The sequence below is a fragment of the Pseudonaja textilis genome, chromosome 13 (assembly GCF_049901715.1).
Source record: "Pseudonaja textilis isolate UNSWEBS1 chromosome 13, rPseTex1.2, whole genome shotgun sequence".
NCBI classification, from domain to species: domain Eukaryota; kingdom Metazoa; phylum Chordata; class Lepidosauria; order Squamata; family Elapidae; genus Pseudonaja; species Pseudonaja textilis.
In genome coordinates, this window is record NC_142002.1 from 7,859,925 (window position 1) to 7,877,783 (window position 17,859).

The 17,859-nt window shown below is 41.2% G+C and overlaps 1 protein-coding gene across 9 annotated transcripts in view; it reads left to right on the plus strand.

Moving 5' to 3' along the window:
- The window catches only part of AKAP13 (A-kinase anchoring protein 13), a 285,438-nt gene that overhangs the window by 128,675 nt on the left and 138,904 nt on the right, over positions 1-17,859 (plus strand). For all 9 annotated transcript variants that reach the window (XM_087941336.1, XM_087941338.1, XM_087941335.1 and 6 more), the window contains exons 4-5: positions 3,731-3,881; positions 17,204-17,500. In XM_087941336.1, the coding sequence (XP_087797462.1) occupies positions 3,731-3,881; positions 17,204-17,500 (448 nt within the window). The remainder of the gene's footprint in view (positions 1-3,730; positions 3,882-17,203; positions 17,501-17,859) is intronic.

Sequence of the window (17,859 nt, forward strand, 5' to 3'; positions counted from 1 at the left end):
ATACACAGGCAGACTGGCTAAACAGGGCCATGATTGATCCACTGGAGTGGCGCCTCCATCTGACCCTGTTTCAAGAGGCAGTCAGGAGATTCGGGCAGCCGGTGGCAGACTTGTTCATTTCCCCCCTCAACTTTCAGCTCCCCAGATTCATTTCCAGGTACCCCTCGCAAGGAGTAGAGAGCTTCAACGCTCTCCACTGCCGTTGGCCCCAGGGTCTTCTACACGCATTCCCACCACTGATCCCCAAGGTCCTCCAGAAGCTGCTGGACGAGAGGGTGGAGCTTCTGCTAATAGCTCCTTACTGGCCCGGATGGCCATGGTTTTCAGACCTCCGCAGTCTATCCTTATCAACACCATGGAGAATTCCACCGGACAGGGTTTTGCTAACCCAGGGACCCCTTCAACATCCGGACCCTCAATGGTTGCACCTGACCGTCTTGAGTGTAGACGTCTGAAGAATGAAAAGTTTTCCAACAGAGTTATCGCCACCATCCAAGCTGTCAGACGCCTCTCAACAACCTGCATTTACAATGCCACATGGTCCAGTTTCTGCAAATGGTGTACTAAGTCTCAAATTGATCCCATCTCTCCATCAGTGGCTCAAATCCTAGAGTTTCTTCAAGGGGGGCTTGACAAGGGATTATCACTTAATACGTTGAAAAGACAGGTGGCAGCCTTGGCATCGGTTGTCACTTGTGAGGGTCTACTGTCTCTTTCTCATCACCCACACATACAGAGTTTCCTTCAAGGAGCCACAAATTTACACCTGCTAGTGGTTTACAGTTATCCCACTTGGGACCTTAACAAGGTTCTCGCTGCACTCACTATGTACCCTTTCTAACCCTTGAAATCATCAAGTCTCCAATTTCTGATGTATAAAGTAGTTTTCCTTGTAGTGATCACTTCCGCTCATTGTATTTCGGAACTGGCAGCTTTGTCGATCAGACAAGATCTTTGTGTCTTCCATTTGGACCGGGTGGTCCTTCGTCCTGATCCTACGTTTATACCCAAAATTAATTCGGCCTTTCACAGGGCACAAGAGCTGATACTTCCTAACTTTTGTCCCAGGCCATCTCAAGGGATGGAACTACAATGGCATCGGCTTGATGTGAGACAAGCATTGCAAATATATATTCACTGCACAGCGTCTTTCAGAAAAACAGAAGCTTTATTTGTGTCATTTCAGCCAAACACTCAGGGATGCAAGGTCTCATCTTCCGCAATAAACCGTTGGCTACGGGCTGTGATAGCGAAAATGTATCAGACTAAATCACTACGGGTGCCCAGGAGCATAACAGCTCATTCAACAAGGAGCACCACAGCATCGGCAGCGTGAGCCACGCAGGGACCAATAACTGAAATTTGTCGAGCTGCAATCTGGGCCTCTCCATCGCCCTTCATTAGGCATTATAAAATAGATGTGTTTGCATCTGCCGAGGCCTCCTTTGGCAGAAGAGTTCTGCAACAGGTTCACAGGGACCCGGAGGAGATTCCAAGCCAGACAGAGTCCCTCCCTTAGGACAGGCCAAGCTTTGGTATGTCCCACTACTGGATGCTCTGAACCGCTCATGGGAGAAAGGGCATTGGTACTTACCTGATATGCCTGTTCTCTTTGAACTGTGAAGAGCATGCAGCCCCACCCTTTTTCCATCTGGTGGGGTCCTGTTTCGGCCAACATATCATTAGGACGTTGAGGTGTTTATTCTCTTGTCTTCGCCAAAACTGGGGAACCCTGGGGAGGAGTCCCGTGGAGGAGGAGGAGGAGCGTTCCAGAAATTAAGCCCAGCCTAGACATGCAGAGACTGAAGCACCTCCCACTACTGGATGCTCCTCACAGCTCAAAGAGAACAGGTGTATCAGGTAAGTACCAAAACCTTTTTTCTGCTACTTTTTAAGGCTGAAGGGGATGGAGTATGGGGTTATTTTGTTGCTCCAAAGTTTTGGAAGTTGTTTATTTATCCCAGTTCCATCAGTACATCTTCCTTGTCCTTTTATGCAATCATTAGGAACAGGGATAATATTTTCTTGCCCAGGGAGCTGGTGTGGCCTCCCTAAGGGTTATTATGATTTCTATTATTTTACCAGTTGTGTGTCTTGCCTTTTCTATACAGCCGGAAGACTTGAGGCCCAAACCCCAAAGCTGATTTTTCAAGAGGCAACTAGACTTTCTTGTTTTTCACTTAGAAGTGTAATACAGGGAAATTCAAAGAAAAGCAAGAATGTCCAATTGCTTTTTGAAAAAGCATCTTTGGGACAACCATGACCTGGATGACTGAGAATCTCCATAGACATTGAGGCCCAAATGAAATCCCATAAATTTAAGAATAAAGGTAAAGGTAAAGGATCCCCTCATACATATGTGCTAGTCATTTCCGGCTCTAGGGGGCGGTGCTTATCTCTATTACAAAGCCAAAGGGCCAGCGCTGTCCAAAGACGTCTCCGTGATCATGTGGCCAGCATGATTAAGTGCTGAAGGCGAACGGAACACAGTTATCTTCCCACCAAAGTGGTTCCTATTTTTCTACTTGCACTTTTTTTAACATGCTTTCGAACTGTTAGGTTGGCAGAAGCTGGGACAAGTAACAGGAGCTCACTCCGTTACGTGGCACTAGGGATTCGAACCGCCGAACTGCCAACCTTTCTGATCAACAAGCTCAGCATCTTAGCCACTGAACCACCGTGTCCCACAAATTTATGAATAAGGAAGATTAAAATAAGCCCAATTGAAATCATTAGCATATAAAGATCTGGCTTAAAGTGATGTTGTCCTAATTGCTCTTTGAAGAATAAGTCTCTCTCTCTTCGTACCTTGAAAACCTTAGTAAGATCCACATTAAATTTTTTCCCATTCCAGCACCAAACTTTTTAATTCATCCAATTTGTCATAATAACCTATACTGTCTTACACATTATGGTTGGTTTCACAGTCACCCAAATGTTTAGATTGGATATGGAATTTTTATCCACCTACAGGACAAGTACAGATAGTTAGGACTGCAGAAAAAACAACTGCAACCAGCCTGCCTTCAATTAAGGACCTGCATAGTGCACGAGCCAGAAAGAGGGCTGAGAAAATATCTACAGACCCCTTATACCCTGGACTATTTCAACTCCTTCCCTCGGGATGGCGCTATAGGGCATTGCATTCCAAGACAAATCCCACCCCCATGCCATCACTAAATGCCTACTCCCCTCAGCACTGTCTTATGCCTAAGTATATTTTCTAGTAGAGCTATATTGCTATCATCCTTCTTATCTACCCATCTTTCTCATCTTTTCATCTTCTCACGTTATCTTTCCTACTACCTTCTCCTATTGGTATCTTATGATTATGATTGTATCCTATGATTTATGATCTATGACTTACCACTATGTTGTTGTTTGTATGTACACTGAGAGCTTATGCACCGGAGACAAATTCCTTGTGTGTCTCATTATACTTGAACAATAGAGAATATTCCTATTCCTACTGAGTTCTTCCCAAGATCTGGTAAAGGAACACATTGTTTAATAACTTTAAAGGTAATGTCACAGGATGTAAGCTGTTCCAAGCAAAACTGCCTTTTGCAATTGACTGAGGTTCATTTTGTCAATGCCAATGGTCTTCAAGTGGTTCTCCAGATGTTTTAGGATTCCACCAAAGGCAACTATTACTAAACTAGCCTATTTCATCAATGGATGTTAAAATTAAAAGTCTCTTCTCTTTTTTTTTGTTCCCTGGCTTCCTTAGGGTGACTGCATAATTACCATATTGCTTACTGAAGATGATCACGTCGAAAGTGACGATGTAATTTTTTACCTCGTTTTTACGGGATCCGCCCTTCAACACTGCACCAGCACTAGGAAGCTTGATTCAGGGAGGTTGGAAACCATTGCTCCAGGTATGCTTGCAAAAAATAGAAAGCATAAAATCCAAAAATAGAAACTAGAAAGCATTAAATTCATGCAGCTCTTACTGCATTGGGTCTATGCACCTGAATGGGGCGTGAGTACAAAATCGGCACTCTGCCCATAGGAGCAGTATTGTGCTCGGGCACTGTATGGGCAAGTGTGGTTTGATTGTGAGCCTGTGTGCCCAGGAAGAACTGGGCTGTAATTTGGACAGAAAAGTGGGCGGAGGACAACACTTCCAGCAAATGACTTCTTTATCGGAAAAAAGGGAGGCGGGGAAGTGGAAGTGAAAACCATGGAGAACTGAGCTACTAGGACTGAGTTCACACAACAAGCTTTAACTCTGAATCCAGCTCAGTAACAGAGAGTTGGTCTTATGACACCATAACACTGGTTTGTTGTATTATGGCTCAACATGCTACAACAAGAGGTGGCTCTCCCGTTCATCCTCAATTACTAAGCTTCCACTTCCAGCACAGAGGAAATTGGATGGAACGTCACTGGTGATGTGGGTTTTTGGGAAAACAGTGCAGCATCCGGAGAATATGATGCCCTTTGCTTGCTCTAGAAAAACAGTAGGGCTTACAAAGAATTGCTGGCACTAATTATGTGGTAGGAATTCTCCCTCCCTCCCACTCTTTCTTCTTTCCTTTATTTTTCTCTTCTTTTCCTTGCTGCTTCCCTGCCTCCCTTCATTTTCCTTCCTTCCTTCCTTTCTTCCTTCCTTCCTTCCTTCCTTCCTTCCTTCCTTCCTCCCTCCCTCCCTCCCTCCCTCCCTCCCTGCAAAATGCTCTGCCTAGTTAGTTTTCTTTTAATTATTAAAAAGAAAGAGACAGTTCTTAATGTTTGCTAGGCCTTAGGAAACCTAAATGTTATCATTTATTTTATTTGCATTTAATGTTTTCATTTTAATGGCTCATATTATGGATAAATGTAAGGGTTTTGCAAACCCAAGACACACAGGCAAGATGTTTCTGACATTAAAGGCTACCTATATACAGAGTTTGCATTACCAAGAGCTGAATGTTGTCATTTCCTTCACTCTGAATAATTCTGCTGCTTCAACTCATTGGAGAGGCAGGGAGTGGCATCTCCACCCATTGTCCACTGGAAATTGTATTCAGTCGTTTTTGCAGAGTGTCATGGGGTCAGCCTCACCACCTCCTGATGGAACTGGGAAAGAGTCTCATCAAACAATGAAGAGCCATTTCCAGTCTGCGAAAACAATGGCGATGTTGATAGACCAGTGAACTGACTCATGATGAGACAAGCTTTCTTATGTCCCTACATTTTTCAAAAGTAACAAGGGAGGGAAAAAAGCAGCTCGATTTTTAAAGTGAACTCTCTTATGAAATTCAACAGCCTAAGGAGAAAAAAAATATCATGCTCTCCTTTGACCTTTGCCAAGTCCTCAAAAGTAACCCAACTGGGTCAGGAACCGTCTCCCCCTTCTTTTGGTTTGCTGCCCTCTTTGGTCTGTGGCTGGCATTATTGACGTGTGTCATCAAGGGCTTGTGTCTTGAAGCAGTATCAGTGACAACAAGCAAAGGGAGTCAGAGCCAATGTTCTTTGAGTGCTGCAGCATTAATAACTAATGAGAGATCGGCAATAATGGAGAGGAAGCTCTTTTCTGTCTGTTAGAGAAATGTTCCTGATTGGAAATGAACTGCATGGATGATGCTAAAAATCTACAATGGAAACACAAACGTAAAAGATGCTCAAGTGCTGTGTGTAAATAAAGTTTATGGAGATTCTCAGTTGGAGCAATAGCCCTTAGATTTATATACTGCTTCACAGTGCTTTGCTGCCCTCTCTAAGCGGTTTATAGATTCAGCCTCTTGCCTCCAACAATCTGGGTCCTTATCCAGGACATGAGTGTCCCAAAGGTGCTTTTTTTTAAAAAAAAACAAATTTTATTCAGTTTTTCACATTAAAAACAAAACTCTCTTTTTAGTGGACAACATATTTCCGGGTCATCACCTTTACATACAAATATGACAGCAATTATACATTCATGTATGCATACTTAATTCTATTATTACCTTTTCCATTCCAAATTTTCAGTAAGGAGAGAAACAAACACATTAATTCTAGCCTCTTTCATTAATCTCAATCGAAACATCTTTTTGTTTCATTTCAATTATTTCAAATATAATCCTTTAATATTTATTTTAAAAATAAAGATAAACAATATGTGTTTGCCTAATAATAACAACAACAACAACAATAATAATAAAGTTACCAATGTCTCTCCTTGCCTTTAATAGTCTATATTAACTTATTAATTTAGTTGGTTGTTTAGTCTATATTCCTTTTCCATTACACATTCTTTTTATAAATTCTAGATTAATACAAATTTTAACACTAAAAAAAAAAAACCAAGTATAGGTTTCCCCCCTTTTACTGCTTTTAGTGTGACACCTCAATGATTAAAATATACCTTTATTCCCTCATCTTGATTTCCAATAAACCATTATTTTTAAGAAGTTACAGTAATAATCATTACATCTTTTCATTTGGATTCCGCAGCATATTTACCCCCTTGATTTTTTATAAGAGTTATCAGTATCTATATTACCCTATTTTCTAAATATTTTTAATTGCAGAAATATTCTTGTTACCCCTTGTCACCCTACAGAATCCCCTTTTTAATTCATCAAGCATTATCTCTGAAAAAACAATTTCTTTTCAACATTTTACTATTTTCGTAGTTCTTTATTTCATGCACCTGTTTTTTACTGCTCCTCCTCCCCTTCTTTTCCCTATATCTTTCCTCATTCCAGTTTATATCCCTCTCTTTCTTAATATCTTCCTTTCCCCTTTTCTGCTGGGTCTTTCTGCCTTTTCTGACTTCACAGGTATTCCCCCTTTTGATTGCCTTCTTAAATCTCAACATTTTAACCTTCCCTCTTTCCCTACTTCATTGTAGTGTTCTTTGTGTTAATTGTCTATTTAAAATGTCTTCTCCTTGAGTCAACTCCTCCTCCTCTGAAGCTCTTTCTTCTTGTTCTTCAATTGCCATTTCCATTTTTTCTAACACAGAGCAAAGTGATTCACCTCTTTCCTGTAGTAATTCTCTCATATTTTTAAGTTCCATATTTAATTCCCGAAGAGATATCATCATTACACACTCTTATATTTTATGATCGTTAAGGTCCACAAAAAAGCACTCTATTTTCCTTCTCTCTTCTTTCAATTTTCTAAAGTTCTCAGTTATTCCAGCCCAGGGTCTATTCCAAAAACATCAATCAATCCCACAGTCAGTCTTTCCTTGCTTTTTTCTTTATTCTGGTTCTGCTTTCACTTTCTAAGATTCTTACTTTGTTTCAATATTTCTTTAATGTTATATCCACACAAGTTCATTCAGAAACAAAAGGGATGCTTTCCCTTTTGTTTGAGCTCAAGTTTTTGTCAAAAGGTGGCACTCTCCATTATACAAAGTCTTCACCTTTTCCCCCTATTTTTTTATTTAGGGTTTTTTCGAACCTCAATATTCCAGCACAGTCCAGTCTCCAATTTGTAAACTTTATTATTATTATTTTTTGACAATCTTAAGTCCAGCTTTATTTTATGCCTGTTTATTCCCAAAATATTTTAGTCCAATTTAGTTAAATCTTCAGTTCCAGCTTCTTCTTTGCCTGGTTCGAAGCTCTGCTTAGCTGTCAAAAATACTTTCTTATTTTTTTCCTGTCCCTAATTTCGCCGCTCACTTTTCTTTTCTTAAAAATTCCATGTTACCTTAATCTCAGGGTACTTTTGTTTAGTTGGATTGCCCAGTTGTCCCGGTTCAGATGTTATCCACCTCTTTCTTCCCTCCTGCACAAATCTTAATCCAGCTGAGTCTTCCTCTTCGGGGTGGCCATTTTAAATCCACCACTGCAGTCATATTTGGGGGGGAAAAGACCAAGCCCGGGGGGGGGGAGATGCAGCTCCCCTCAACCTGGTTTGCGGCTTCCCCTTATTCCGCCGCCCCTCCAAAGCAGCTTCAGCCCCTAATTGTAATGATCGGGGCTCTCCAACGAAAGAGCACGGACCATAGCCGCAGAGAGTCTCAATCTACGGTCCGTCAGCGAGGAGGCTCAACCTTCTTCGTCGCCAAAGGTGCTTTTTTTCAAAAGGCAGCTGGACTTCCTTCTTTTTCTCTGAAGACATTTCACTTCTCATCCAAGAAGCTTCTTCAGCTCTGACTGAATGGTAGGGAATGGAAGGATTTATATTCCTTGCAGACAGCTGGTCATTTGCTTTCTTTGAAAGAGTCGTTGAGGCGACTTGGAGGTTTATCTGTGTCCTCAGGATCACTTGAGGAGTGCAGATGTTTGAATTGCACACAACAAGAACTCTTTCCACTTCAGTTTGAGATGCAGACAACACAAACTCATCCCCAACAACCTGAATCTGTCTTCAACAGTGAAGGGACACAGGGCAGAAAACTTCCTGCAGCCAAGAAGGCTCCACACACATTTGCACTACCCAGGTGATCCCGAGGACACAGATAAAACCTCCTGGTGGCCTTTTTATATACTGAAGGGCAAGACATTATTTTAGTATATAAAAAGATAGTAAACCCCACTCCCTTCTAGCACTGATGATGTTACCTAGCTGGGTAGTGAAATGTCTACAAGAAAACCATGAAATTTAGAGAGCACCAAAGTCCCCATAGTCCTCCTCCTCCTCTTCCTCCTCCCTCCCACTCCTCCTCTCCACTCCCTCTAGCACTGATGATGTTACCTAATTTGGTCTGCAAGAAAACAGCCAAGCCCAGAGACCACCAGTTTTCTGATTAAAGATTTTCATTTTGGGGTTTGAAATGTGCACTTTGTATCTTTTTATCTGATTATGCACACCGACATGCATATTATCTTTATTGTAGTTTTGCTACTTTCAAATAATTCTCCAGAACTATTTTTTTTATGTGTCTTGTAGAGATTGTGGGTTTTTTTCCCCTCCTTTGATTTTCCCCTCTCTTTGTAGTAAGGAATCATATAAGTAAACAAGTTGTGTAAGATGTGGTTGCTTGAAAGTAATAGTCATGTGATCTTGGCTTAATAAGACACTTTCTTAGGAAACATATCAAGTACTCTCCCACTCAATAAAATTCTCAATCCTCTCTTCAGTTCTTTATATGATTTTGGAGACTAAGTGATTTTCCTAGGGGATTTTACTGAGAGACTATGGAAGTCCAGGCACTCTCAATAGTAACTTCCTTCCTTCCTTCCTTCCTTCCTTCCTTCCTCTCTCCCTCCCTCCCTCCCTCCCTCCCTCCCTCCCTCCCTTCAATTGCTTGCTTGCCAGAAATCAATGTTTATGAGCTCTATTTGCCCACCAAACAGAGAGCACCAAGAATCTCACAGTTCAATAACCCTGAGCTACAAATATAATATTCTGTTGATGACCTAAGGGTGCCCCTATGCAAAATCTTCATGAACAAATGTTAGTGTTTCCCTTGCTAATACCCTCAGAATTTAAATAAAGTAAGTATTAGAGATGTCCAATGCTCTTCAGTAAACTTCAGTATATTCCTCTAGACATGACATATTTTACTACATCATAATGATTTCAGGAGACCCATTAATATGGTCACCCTCAATCAGCCACAAAAGTGATGCTACATTGGGGTTCCCGGAGAAGCTTGAAATAAGTTTCTGAAACTCTGCCGTCTGATCTGAGATTTGAATCCTTCGAAGAGTTGATCTTGAATAGGCTGGATTCCACACTTGGCTTGGATTGGATGTGAAGTCATGCTCTAGTGAAGCAGCCAATATTTCTTGTTTAGTCACAACAGTGTTGTGTCTCCAAGCAGCTTGGTGATAAAAGCAGTTTACTTGAATGAAGTACAGCTGGGTTGGCGGCCAAATATCAGCACGAAGAGAATGTCTTCCATATTATTTTCTATCAAATCTGATTGCTGGATTTCTCTGCAATAGAAGCTAGCATTTCTCACTGGCTAAACTGGATAGAGGTGGACTTGGGTTCAGAGACTTAGCTATGATGCATAGAAGCAGTTCATACACTGAGGTGTCAGTACCATGTCATCTCAGTGGATGTGACTTGTGTAGTTGACCTTTAAGAGTCTACTTAAATTGATTACCTGACCAGTTCCAATAAACAGTAGTACTTCAAAAAATATATATAAAAGGACTGATTTTTTTAAAAAAAAATGAAAAATGGCCACCATCCCCTGAGGTTATGGAACAGAGGTGGTCTTCAGCAGGTTCTGACCGGTTCTGGAGAACCGGTAGCGGAAATTTTGAGTATTTCGGAGAACCAGCAAATACTACCACTGACTGCCCCCGCCAGTTTTTATTCTCCATTGCCTGCATGTCTGCATTTACTGCAGGGATTCACCAAGTACAATTGTATGTGAGAATGACCTTAGGAGACACTACGTAGGAATAGTCAGATGAAAAACAGAATAGTCCACAGCTGGATAGAATACAGAATACCCTATACCATTCCAGACAAGTGGCTGTCCATCCTCTTCTTAAAAGCCTCCAGTGAAGGAGCAATCACAACTTTTGAAGGCAAGTTGTTCGTCTTCCTCCACTATTAGGAAATTTCTCCTTAGTTCTAGATTGCTTTTCTCCTTGATTAGTTTCCATCCATTGGTTCTTGTTCTGCCTTCAGGTGCTTTGGAGAATAGGTTAACCCCCTCTTCTTTCTGAGGGCCCCTTTGATACTGGAACATGTTATTATATCTTTTCACTAGACTAGACATACCAATTCCTGCAACTGTTCTTCATTTATTTTAGCCTCTAGCCCCGAATCATTTTTGCTTCTCTTTTCTGCACTCTTTCCAGAGTCCAGATAGCAGGCAGGACAAGAATGTTTTGAAGCACATCCTGGGTGTACTTGTTCCACATTCTCAACATGGCATGTCTAACGTAATGATGTTTAAAATCCACATTAACCTTGAGTTTATTGTGACACAGATATCCATGCCACCCAAACTTCAGGTCGTGTCCTTCTAACCCCAAAAGCCTTCCATTTCTCAGCAACACCCACTCTTTCATCCAAAGCAAACAACAAGCCACAAAATACAATTCCAAATCCGGCAAACCTACTCTTCCTCTTCCCTTTGCCGATTGCAACACCTTATACTTAACTCCTCTGCTACGCAAATTTAGCTATCCCCTTCTGCCACTGTGTAAATGGTGCATCAGTTGTCAAAACAGGTACTGTCTGGAACAAAAATATTATTCTAGGCAACACACTCATTTTCATTAAAGAAATTCTCACTGGTAATGACAGTTGTCCCTTTTCCCATCTTCATGAAATGTACTTTTCAGTTTAATTTCAAATGAATTCCATGATACACACTTACAATGACTTCATTCTGGTGATTTATCAGGAGTAAATCCAGAGCAAATTCATTCGGATTTCTTGGCATATTATAGAAGTGGTTAGCCATTCCTTCTGGGATGTGAACTGGGTCCAAGTCCAGTCCACAACATTTATTTGTAGCTAATGTTCTTTTCTTATTCTGTCACGCCATTAAAAATTAAAAATTGGTGATCCATTTTCAGGGACTTTCATCTTGGGAGTGGGATAGTGTCTAAACCAGTGGTTGGCAACCTTAAACACTCAAAGAGCCACAAAGGACCTAATTGGAAGCCGCCCCCCCAATTGAATTTTGGAGCAGACCGGAAGTCCGGTTTCCCCACCATAGAGTCTCCTCCTAGCACAGCATCCTTTTTCCTCTACCTGTCCTAACTGAAAGCCCTATCAATTGTGGAGCTGACCAGCGATAAGGAGCCACTGCAGAGGGATGAAAGCAGCTCCAGAGCCACAGGTTACCGACCCCTGGTATAAACAGTACAACCAGCAGCAGTTTGATTGAGGATAATAGCTGTGTAGCATTTTCGCCGTTATGGAATCATTGGTGTAGGGGGTCCCTAACCCTTGGGCTGTGGACTGGTACCAGTCCATGGCCTGTTAGGAACCAAGTTGCACAGCTGGAGGTAAGCAATGAGCGAGCAAAACATGAAAGAGATCTCTGGTGTCAAAAAGGCTGGGGACCACAGCACTAATGTACAATCTCATCCTGCTGAAAATGCATCATACTAGATAAATCAGCCTATAAGAGATCTGATAAAGATCAAAGGATATTCCACTTTAACTTCTCAAACACAGAACAGGCTAGCATAGGAAAAGAACATTAGTTTTGCATGCTGATTGCAGAAATTTTCAAACCAAGCTCCATGGATTCCAGGTAGACTGAAGAACATTTGGGTCTTAAAACTAAACAAATATCCCTGTTGGGGATTCATTTAGGAGGACTCAGTCTAAGGAAGCTTTCTGTATTGTTAATAAATGATTTTTTTTTACACATATGCAGCAAGAAGTGCCTTTATGTTCCAAAGGTTTCACAATGTATATCGAAGAAAGCATTTGAAGGTGACTCTCACTGCTACTTGCTTGTTTATCTGTTTCAGCGTGTAATCCTAGTGAGAGCAGCTTTGAATATTTTTCTAGGAAAGAAATGAAAATAAAAGAATAACAGAGTTGGAAGGGACCTTGGAGGTCTTCTAGTCCAACCCCCTGCTTAGGCAGGAAACCCTATACCATTTCAGACAAATGGTTATCCAATCTCTTCTTTAAAACTTCCAAGATTATGAAAGAGTATGAGAATGTAGGTTATTTGGTAAAATTATTTGCAAAGTTTTATTTGTGTATTTTATAAATGAATGAATGAATGAATGAATGAATACAATATCCATATGTTATACATAGATCTTTGCACTCAGGGTTGGGGGAATACTTGTGTGAATAGCCTACATTAGTTTTTCAGTACAATGTAGTACAATGCATTGTAGGTATTTTTTCCCCTCTGTGTATAATATTTTATTTAGTGATGCATTGCTAAGATAGTCCCTTATGAGATTAGTTACAAATTCTGTTATATACTGTTTCTTTCGCTGATCCTAGGACTATATGATTTATCTCCTAGCGTGGCAGATGAAATCTATGTTTTAGGCTCCAGCTTGTGTCTGGCTGTGCGTGTGTTTAATCTTGTTATTCTCCTGCCTTCTTCCTTTACAAATCCATAATACCGAATTGCCTCTTTTAGCAATTTGATTTCTGTCGTTCAGCCTTAGAGGCAATATGAAACAGATACTGCAAAGCACAGATCTTTTCTCTTTTTAATGGAATGGGTTCTGGAAGTCCTGAAGCAATTTAGATCTTCACTGTGTTCTTTGAGGAATAGCTCTTCTTGCTTTTGAATTAATTGACAAAGTCAACGTCTAATTCTGGGCAGAAGGAAACCATGTCAGTGGCAGGGGAAAAGAACAACATCAAAGAACAAGAAAGGAAGCAAACACATTGCTCTCTGCAGCTGGATATTTGATCTGATTAAGCCTTATTTGTCACCTTGGTTTCATCTCTTAAGAGCTGCAACACTTTTAATGTAGCTTAGTTCAGCCCAGATTCCTAGCTACTTCTCCTTACTTAATGGTCCAATGTTCCTCATCCTGATGCTTTCCAGCTGTGAAGGAACTGCATTTCCCAAAATTCATCCCAAGCGTGTCTCTTCTCAGTCCTGGAAGTATGCGTTTTAGAATTCGGCCTTTTGGTTATCTGACTTCTTGACACAACTCTGTTACATAGGTTATACCCAGATTTATACATAGCCAAGATTGGTGAATAAACTACAGTTGGCTAGGTCACCTACAAACCATAAATGCTGGATTCATGCTAAGCCAGACCCAAAGAAACTTCTTTATCTTTTAACTCAAGGGTCTCTTGGCAAGTTTTAAGACTTGTGGACTTCAGCTCCCAGAATTCCTGAGCTAACATGACTGGAGGAGGAATTCTAGGAGTTTAAAGTTCACAAGTCTTAAAGCTGTCAAGTTTGAAGACCCCTGCTTTAACTCACGAACCCAGCCATTTTCTATTAGATGAACGTCTGGACATGCGTAAAGATGTCATTAAGAGCATCAAGATACCCTGGTGGTTTTCTTATTAACAGGAACATTGGAAAACTGTATATCTTGATGCTCTTAATTTTTTTCCAAATTTCCCAGTTGTAAATGATACAGGAGAATGATCCCGAGGGACAAGGGGAAGAGATGCTGTCTAAGAAATGATCAGACAGCACTCAGAGAAGGACACTTAGGAAAGGACTATCGAAGCAGGGAGTTAAAAAAATTAAAATTTAAAATTCTAAAACAGACGCACCTTCCTTGGCTGTGGCTGCTTCGACTCTCAAAAGTGTTGGGATTTTGGAGATGAAAGTGCCACATGGTTCCAGTTTAGCTTTCAGTCCTAGTTAATCCTTGACATAAAACAATTCATTCAGCAACCATTCAAAGTTACAACACCCCTGAAAAAAAGTGACAGGACCATTTTTCACAGTTACAATTGGTGCTGCACCCTCATGGTCACATGATCAAAATTCCAACACCTGGCAACTGACTCATATTTATGACATTTGTAGTGTCCTGGGATCAAGGGATCCCCTTTTGTGACCTTCTAACAAGCAAAGTCCACGGGGAAGCCAGATTCACTTAACAACCATGTCATTAGCTTAACAACACAGTGGTGGGGTTTTTTACCACTGGTTCTGTGAGCATGGTTTGCTGGGTATGCTTTGCACGCGCATGCGTGCTTTGTGTGCGTGCACGTCAAATGTGCACTTAGCGTGCACACAGAGTGTTTGCTACTAATCTCCTGCAATCCTGCAATCAACAGCTGACATGTGGCAATCTGTTGTGCCACACGAAGCAGCTGAGGTTGAAAAGCAGGAAATAAAGGTTAGTATAGAGCCAAGGAAAGTGGGAGGGCCCAACAGCTGTTCATCGGAGCGAACTGGTTCACTCACAGATGATCATCGGAGCTACCAGTTCAGCTGAACCAGGCTGAAGCGGTAGAATACCACCACTGTAACAATAGTGGCAAAAAAAGTCATAAAATGAGACAAAATTCATTTAACAATTTACTTAACAGCAGAAATTTTGGTCTCAGTTGTGGTCATAAATTGAGGACTACCTGAAAGACTGTTTGAAATTGGCCTAGGTTGCTAAAAGTACTTTAAAAGCTAGAACTATGTACTTTCATTTTTATTCATATCCATCCATCCATCCAGAACAGCATCTGTCCAGAAATCTGGATGACCCTGGTTCTGTTAGGCTTTCAGTAGACTTTGAAGATCTGTTTCCCGAAGTATTTTGGCCAAGAGATTAGATGAGCTGATGTGGTTGCTGTGATTTGAGGCTGACTGTTTTAAACTTGTACATCACGGTTTATATGTTATAGTTGTTGCTTTAAACCTTGTATGCCACCCAGATTTGGCTGTGGTATGGGTAGCTTTTTAAATAATATAACAGATAAAATCTGTGCCCTATTTTACTACTTGCATAGGTTGTCTGAGTTACTGGGATGGTTGGCTGAAGAAGAGAGAGAAGAGCATCTTTTAGTTCAAACTATTTGAACAGTTGTTGGCAGTGATAATATCTTTATTATCAGAGGTGGTATTCAGTAGGTTCTGACCAATTCTGGGGAATTGGTAGCAGAAATTTTGAGTAGTTCAGAGAACTGGCAAATACTACCTCTGACTGGAGATTTTACAGTATCCTTCCCCTGCCACGGCCACCAAGCCACGCCCACAGAACCGGTATTAAAACAATTTGAATCTCACCACTGTTTATCAACCTTTTCTCATTACCCTAGTCCAGGGGTCTTCAAGCGTGACAGTTTTAAGACTTGTGGACTTCTAACTCCCAGAATTCCTCCTCCAGTCATGTTAGCTCAGGAATTCTGGGAGTTGAAGTTCACAAGTCTTAAACTTACCAAGTTTGAAGACCCTTGCCCTAGTCTCTTGACCACGGCGTCTATCTGCTTGTCATTTATCTTTGAACAGAATTAAGTTGGGCAGCTACAAATAGGTCTTTTTGGCTCCTTCCACTTGGATTCTTAATTCCAGTTACCTCTTTGCTTATGTAATCCGAAGTATAGAGATTGTTGCTATCTTTATTCTGAGAATATAAGAGCTCCAATTCCTGCTTCGGTTTTTCTCTTCAATAGTGAATGGATTGTTTTTGCCATGTTACTGTAAAAGGATTTCCCCCAGCTGCCACTGTCCCGCAAGCAGCTGCATATTGTTCAAATCTGTTTTCTGGAGAAGAAAACGTCATTTGAGTTCATTGATGTAAATAAAAATAGAGAGGAAGGAGGTGGAAGAGGGGAGAATGTTGATTCATGCAACGAGGGACCGAAGTAGTTGGCAGAGTAGCTTTTTCAGTAATTAATGAATGGCCACTCCAGTTTGGGTGTGGAGGGTGGTGACTGCAACGGGGTACAAGAAAGGAGGAGAAGCGAGGCCTTGATCCACCAACAAAACAATGGTGGTTTTGAAAATAGGAAACCTTCAGAGGGAAGAGAAATTTGAGTTTGTACGCTCTGTATAATCCTCGTTTTGGCTTGGTTTGCTGTGAGAAGTAGTACAATACTAACATTGTAAAATGTTTGAAAGGGTAGCATTCCTCATCTTGACTGGTTTTGATAGCTAGACCAGGTCTGAATGTTCTGATAACCCATATCCCTACCCCCTAACTTAGGAAAAAGGTAAAATCAAGTAGTCCTCAACTTACAATGACAATGGACCCCAAAACATCTGTTGCTAAGCAAGACAGTTCTTAAGTGATTTTTGCCTCCATTTGAAGACCTTTCTTGCCCCAGTGTTTACATGAATCACTGCATGTCAGCCTCCAAGATTCCTTCTTCAGCGTGACTCTTTCCGGCTGCCATAGAAAGGGGTGGGGAGGAATAATTGGGCCTCGTGAGGGGGAAGGGTGCTAGAGGTTTAAGTTGTGTGAATTATAAAAGTTGGGATGCTTTCTTGCTTACTGCACATATGCAACCAATTATCTTTTCTAGGCCAAGGTCAACCTTCTTGGCATACCAGATGTCTGAGACGCCACCTGAAGATGTACCCACATGACATTATACACACCTCAGATTGGATGTCCAGTTTGAATTGTTGGGGGTGGGGACTTGGGATAACTTTCTATATGTGATTTCCGCACCTTTTGCTTCAGATCTTGTATTTCTCCTGTTGCTACCACTTCAATTTTCTCTATACAAATGGAGTCTAAGGTTTTCTTTCTTGGATTTTGAACCTGACCATGCAGTTGTTATATGAGTAACATGGCTGTTAAGTGAATCTGTGAGTCAGTTGCCAAGCATCTGAGTTTTGTTCCCATGGCGATACGGGCAATGGTCATAAATGAAGATGCTGTAGCCAGAGATGGCAGGATATGGAAAAAGTAGAATGTCAATGTCTTAACTTAGGTCAATTTTTGTTTCTCCGTCGCAGGTCATGACTGTTGCGAGACGGTGAAAGTCTCTCTCTGTGCTACCAAGCAAGGCCACCCTCTTCTGGTGGTGGCGGAGGAGAGCTTGCAATTTGTCCAGGATGAGGTTTACGATGCGGCACAGTTCCTGGCATCGTGTGCTGGAAATCAGCAAGCGTTAAACTTTACACGTTTTCTGGACCGTTCCAGGCCACCTGCCGGGGACTTGGATTTTCTGGATGAGAAAGTAACTTTGGCGTTTTGTCACCTGAAGCTGCCGACTGAGTGGAACGTGTTGGGAACAGACCACAGTCTCAATGGTAAGATTGGGTAACACATTGTGCGTGTTGCAGATTGGATTGTGACGGCGATAATCAAACTTAGAAGCTGGTTCCCCAACGTCATATTTTAGACCGACTGGACTGATTTCTCCCTGCAAAATACAGGTGTTAAATCTGTTTTCCGTAAACCTGATTTATTCTATTAGTACCCTGTTTGTCTTCGCAGATTAGCTTTCTAAGCAATTTGCCTTTATACCACGCCACATAAACAAATCTTAGTCAAATGTTTCAGTTGTTGCTAATTTTGGTGGATGTTACCTGTAGCATTTTTATCCTGTGAGTTAACCAAAATGACTATCAGGACAATTGAAGTGTCATGAATGAGAATTCCTGAAAAA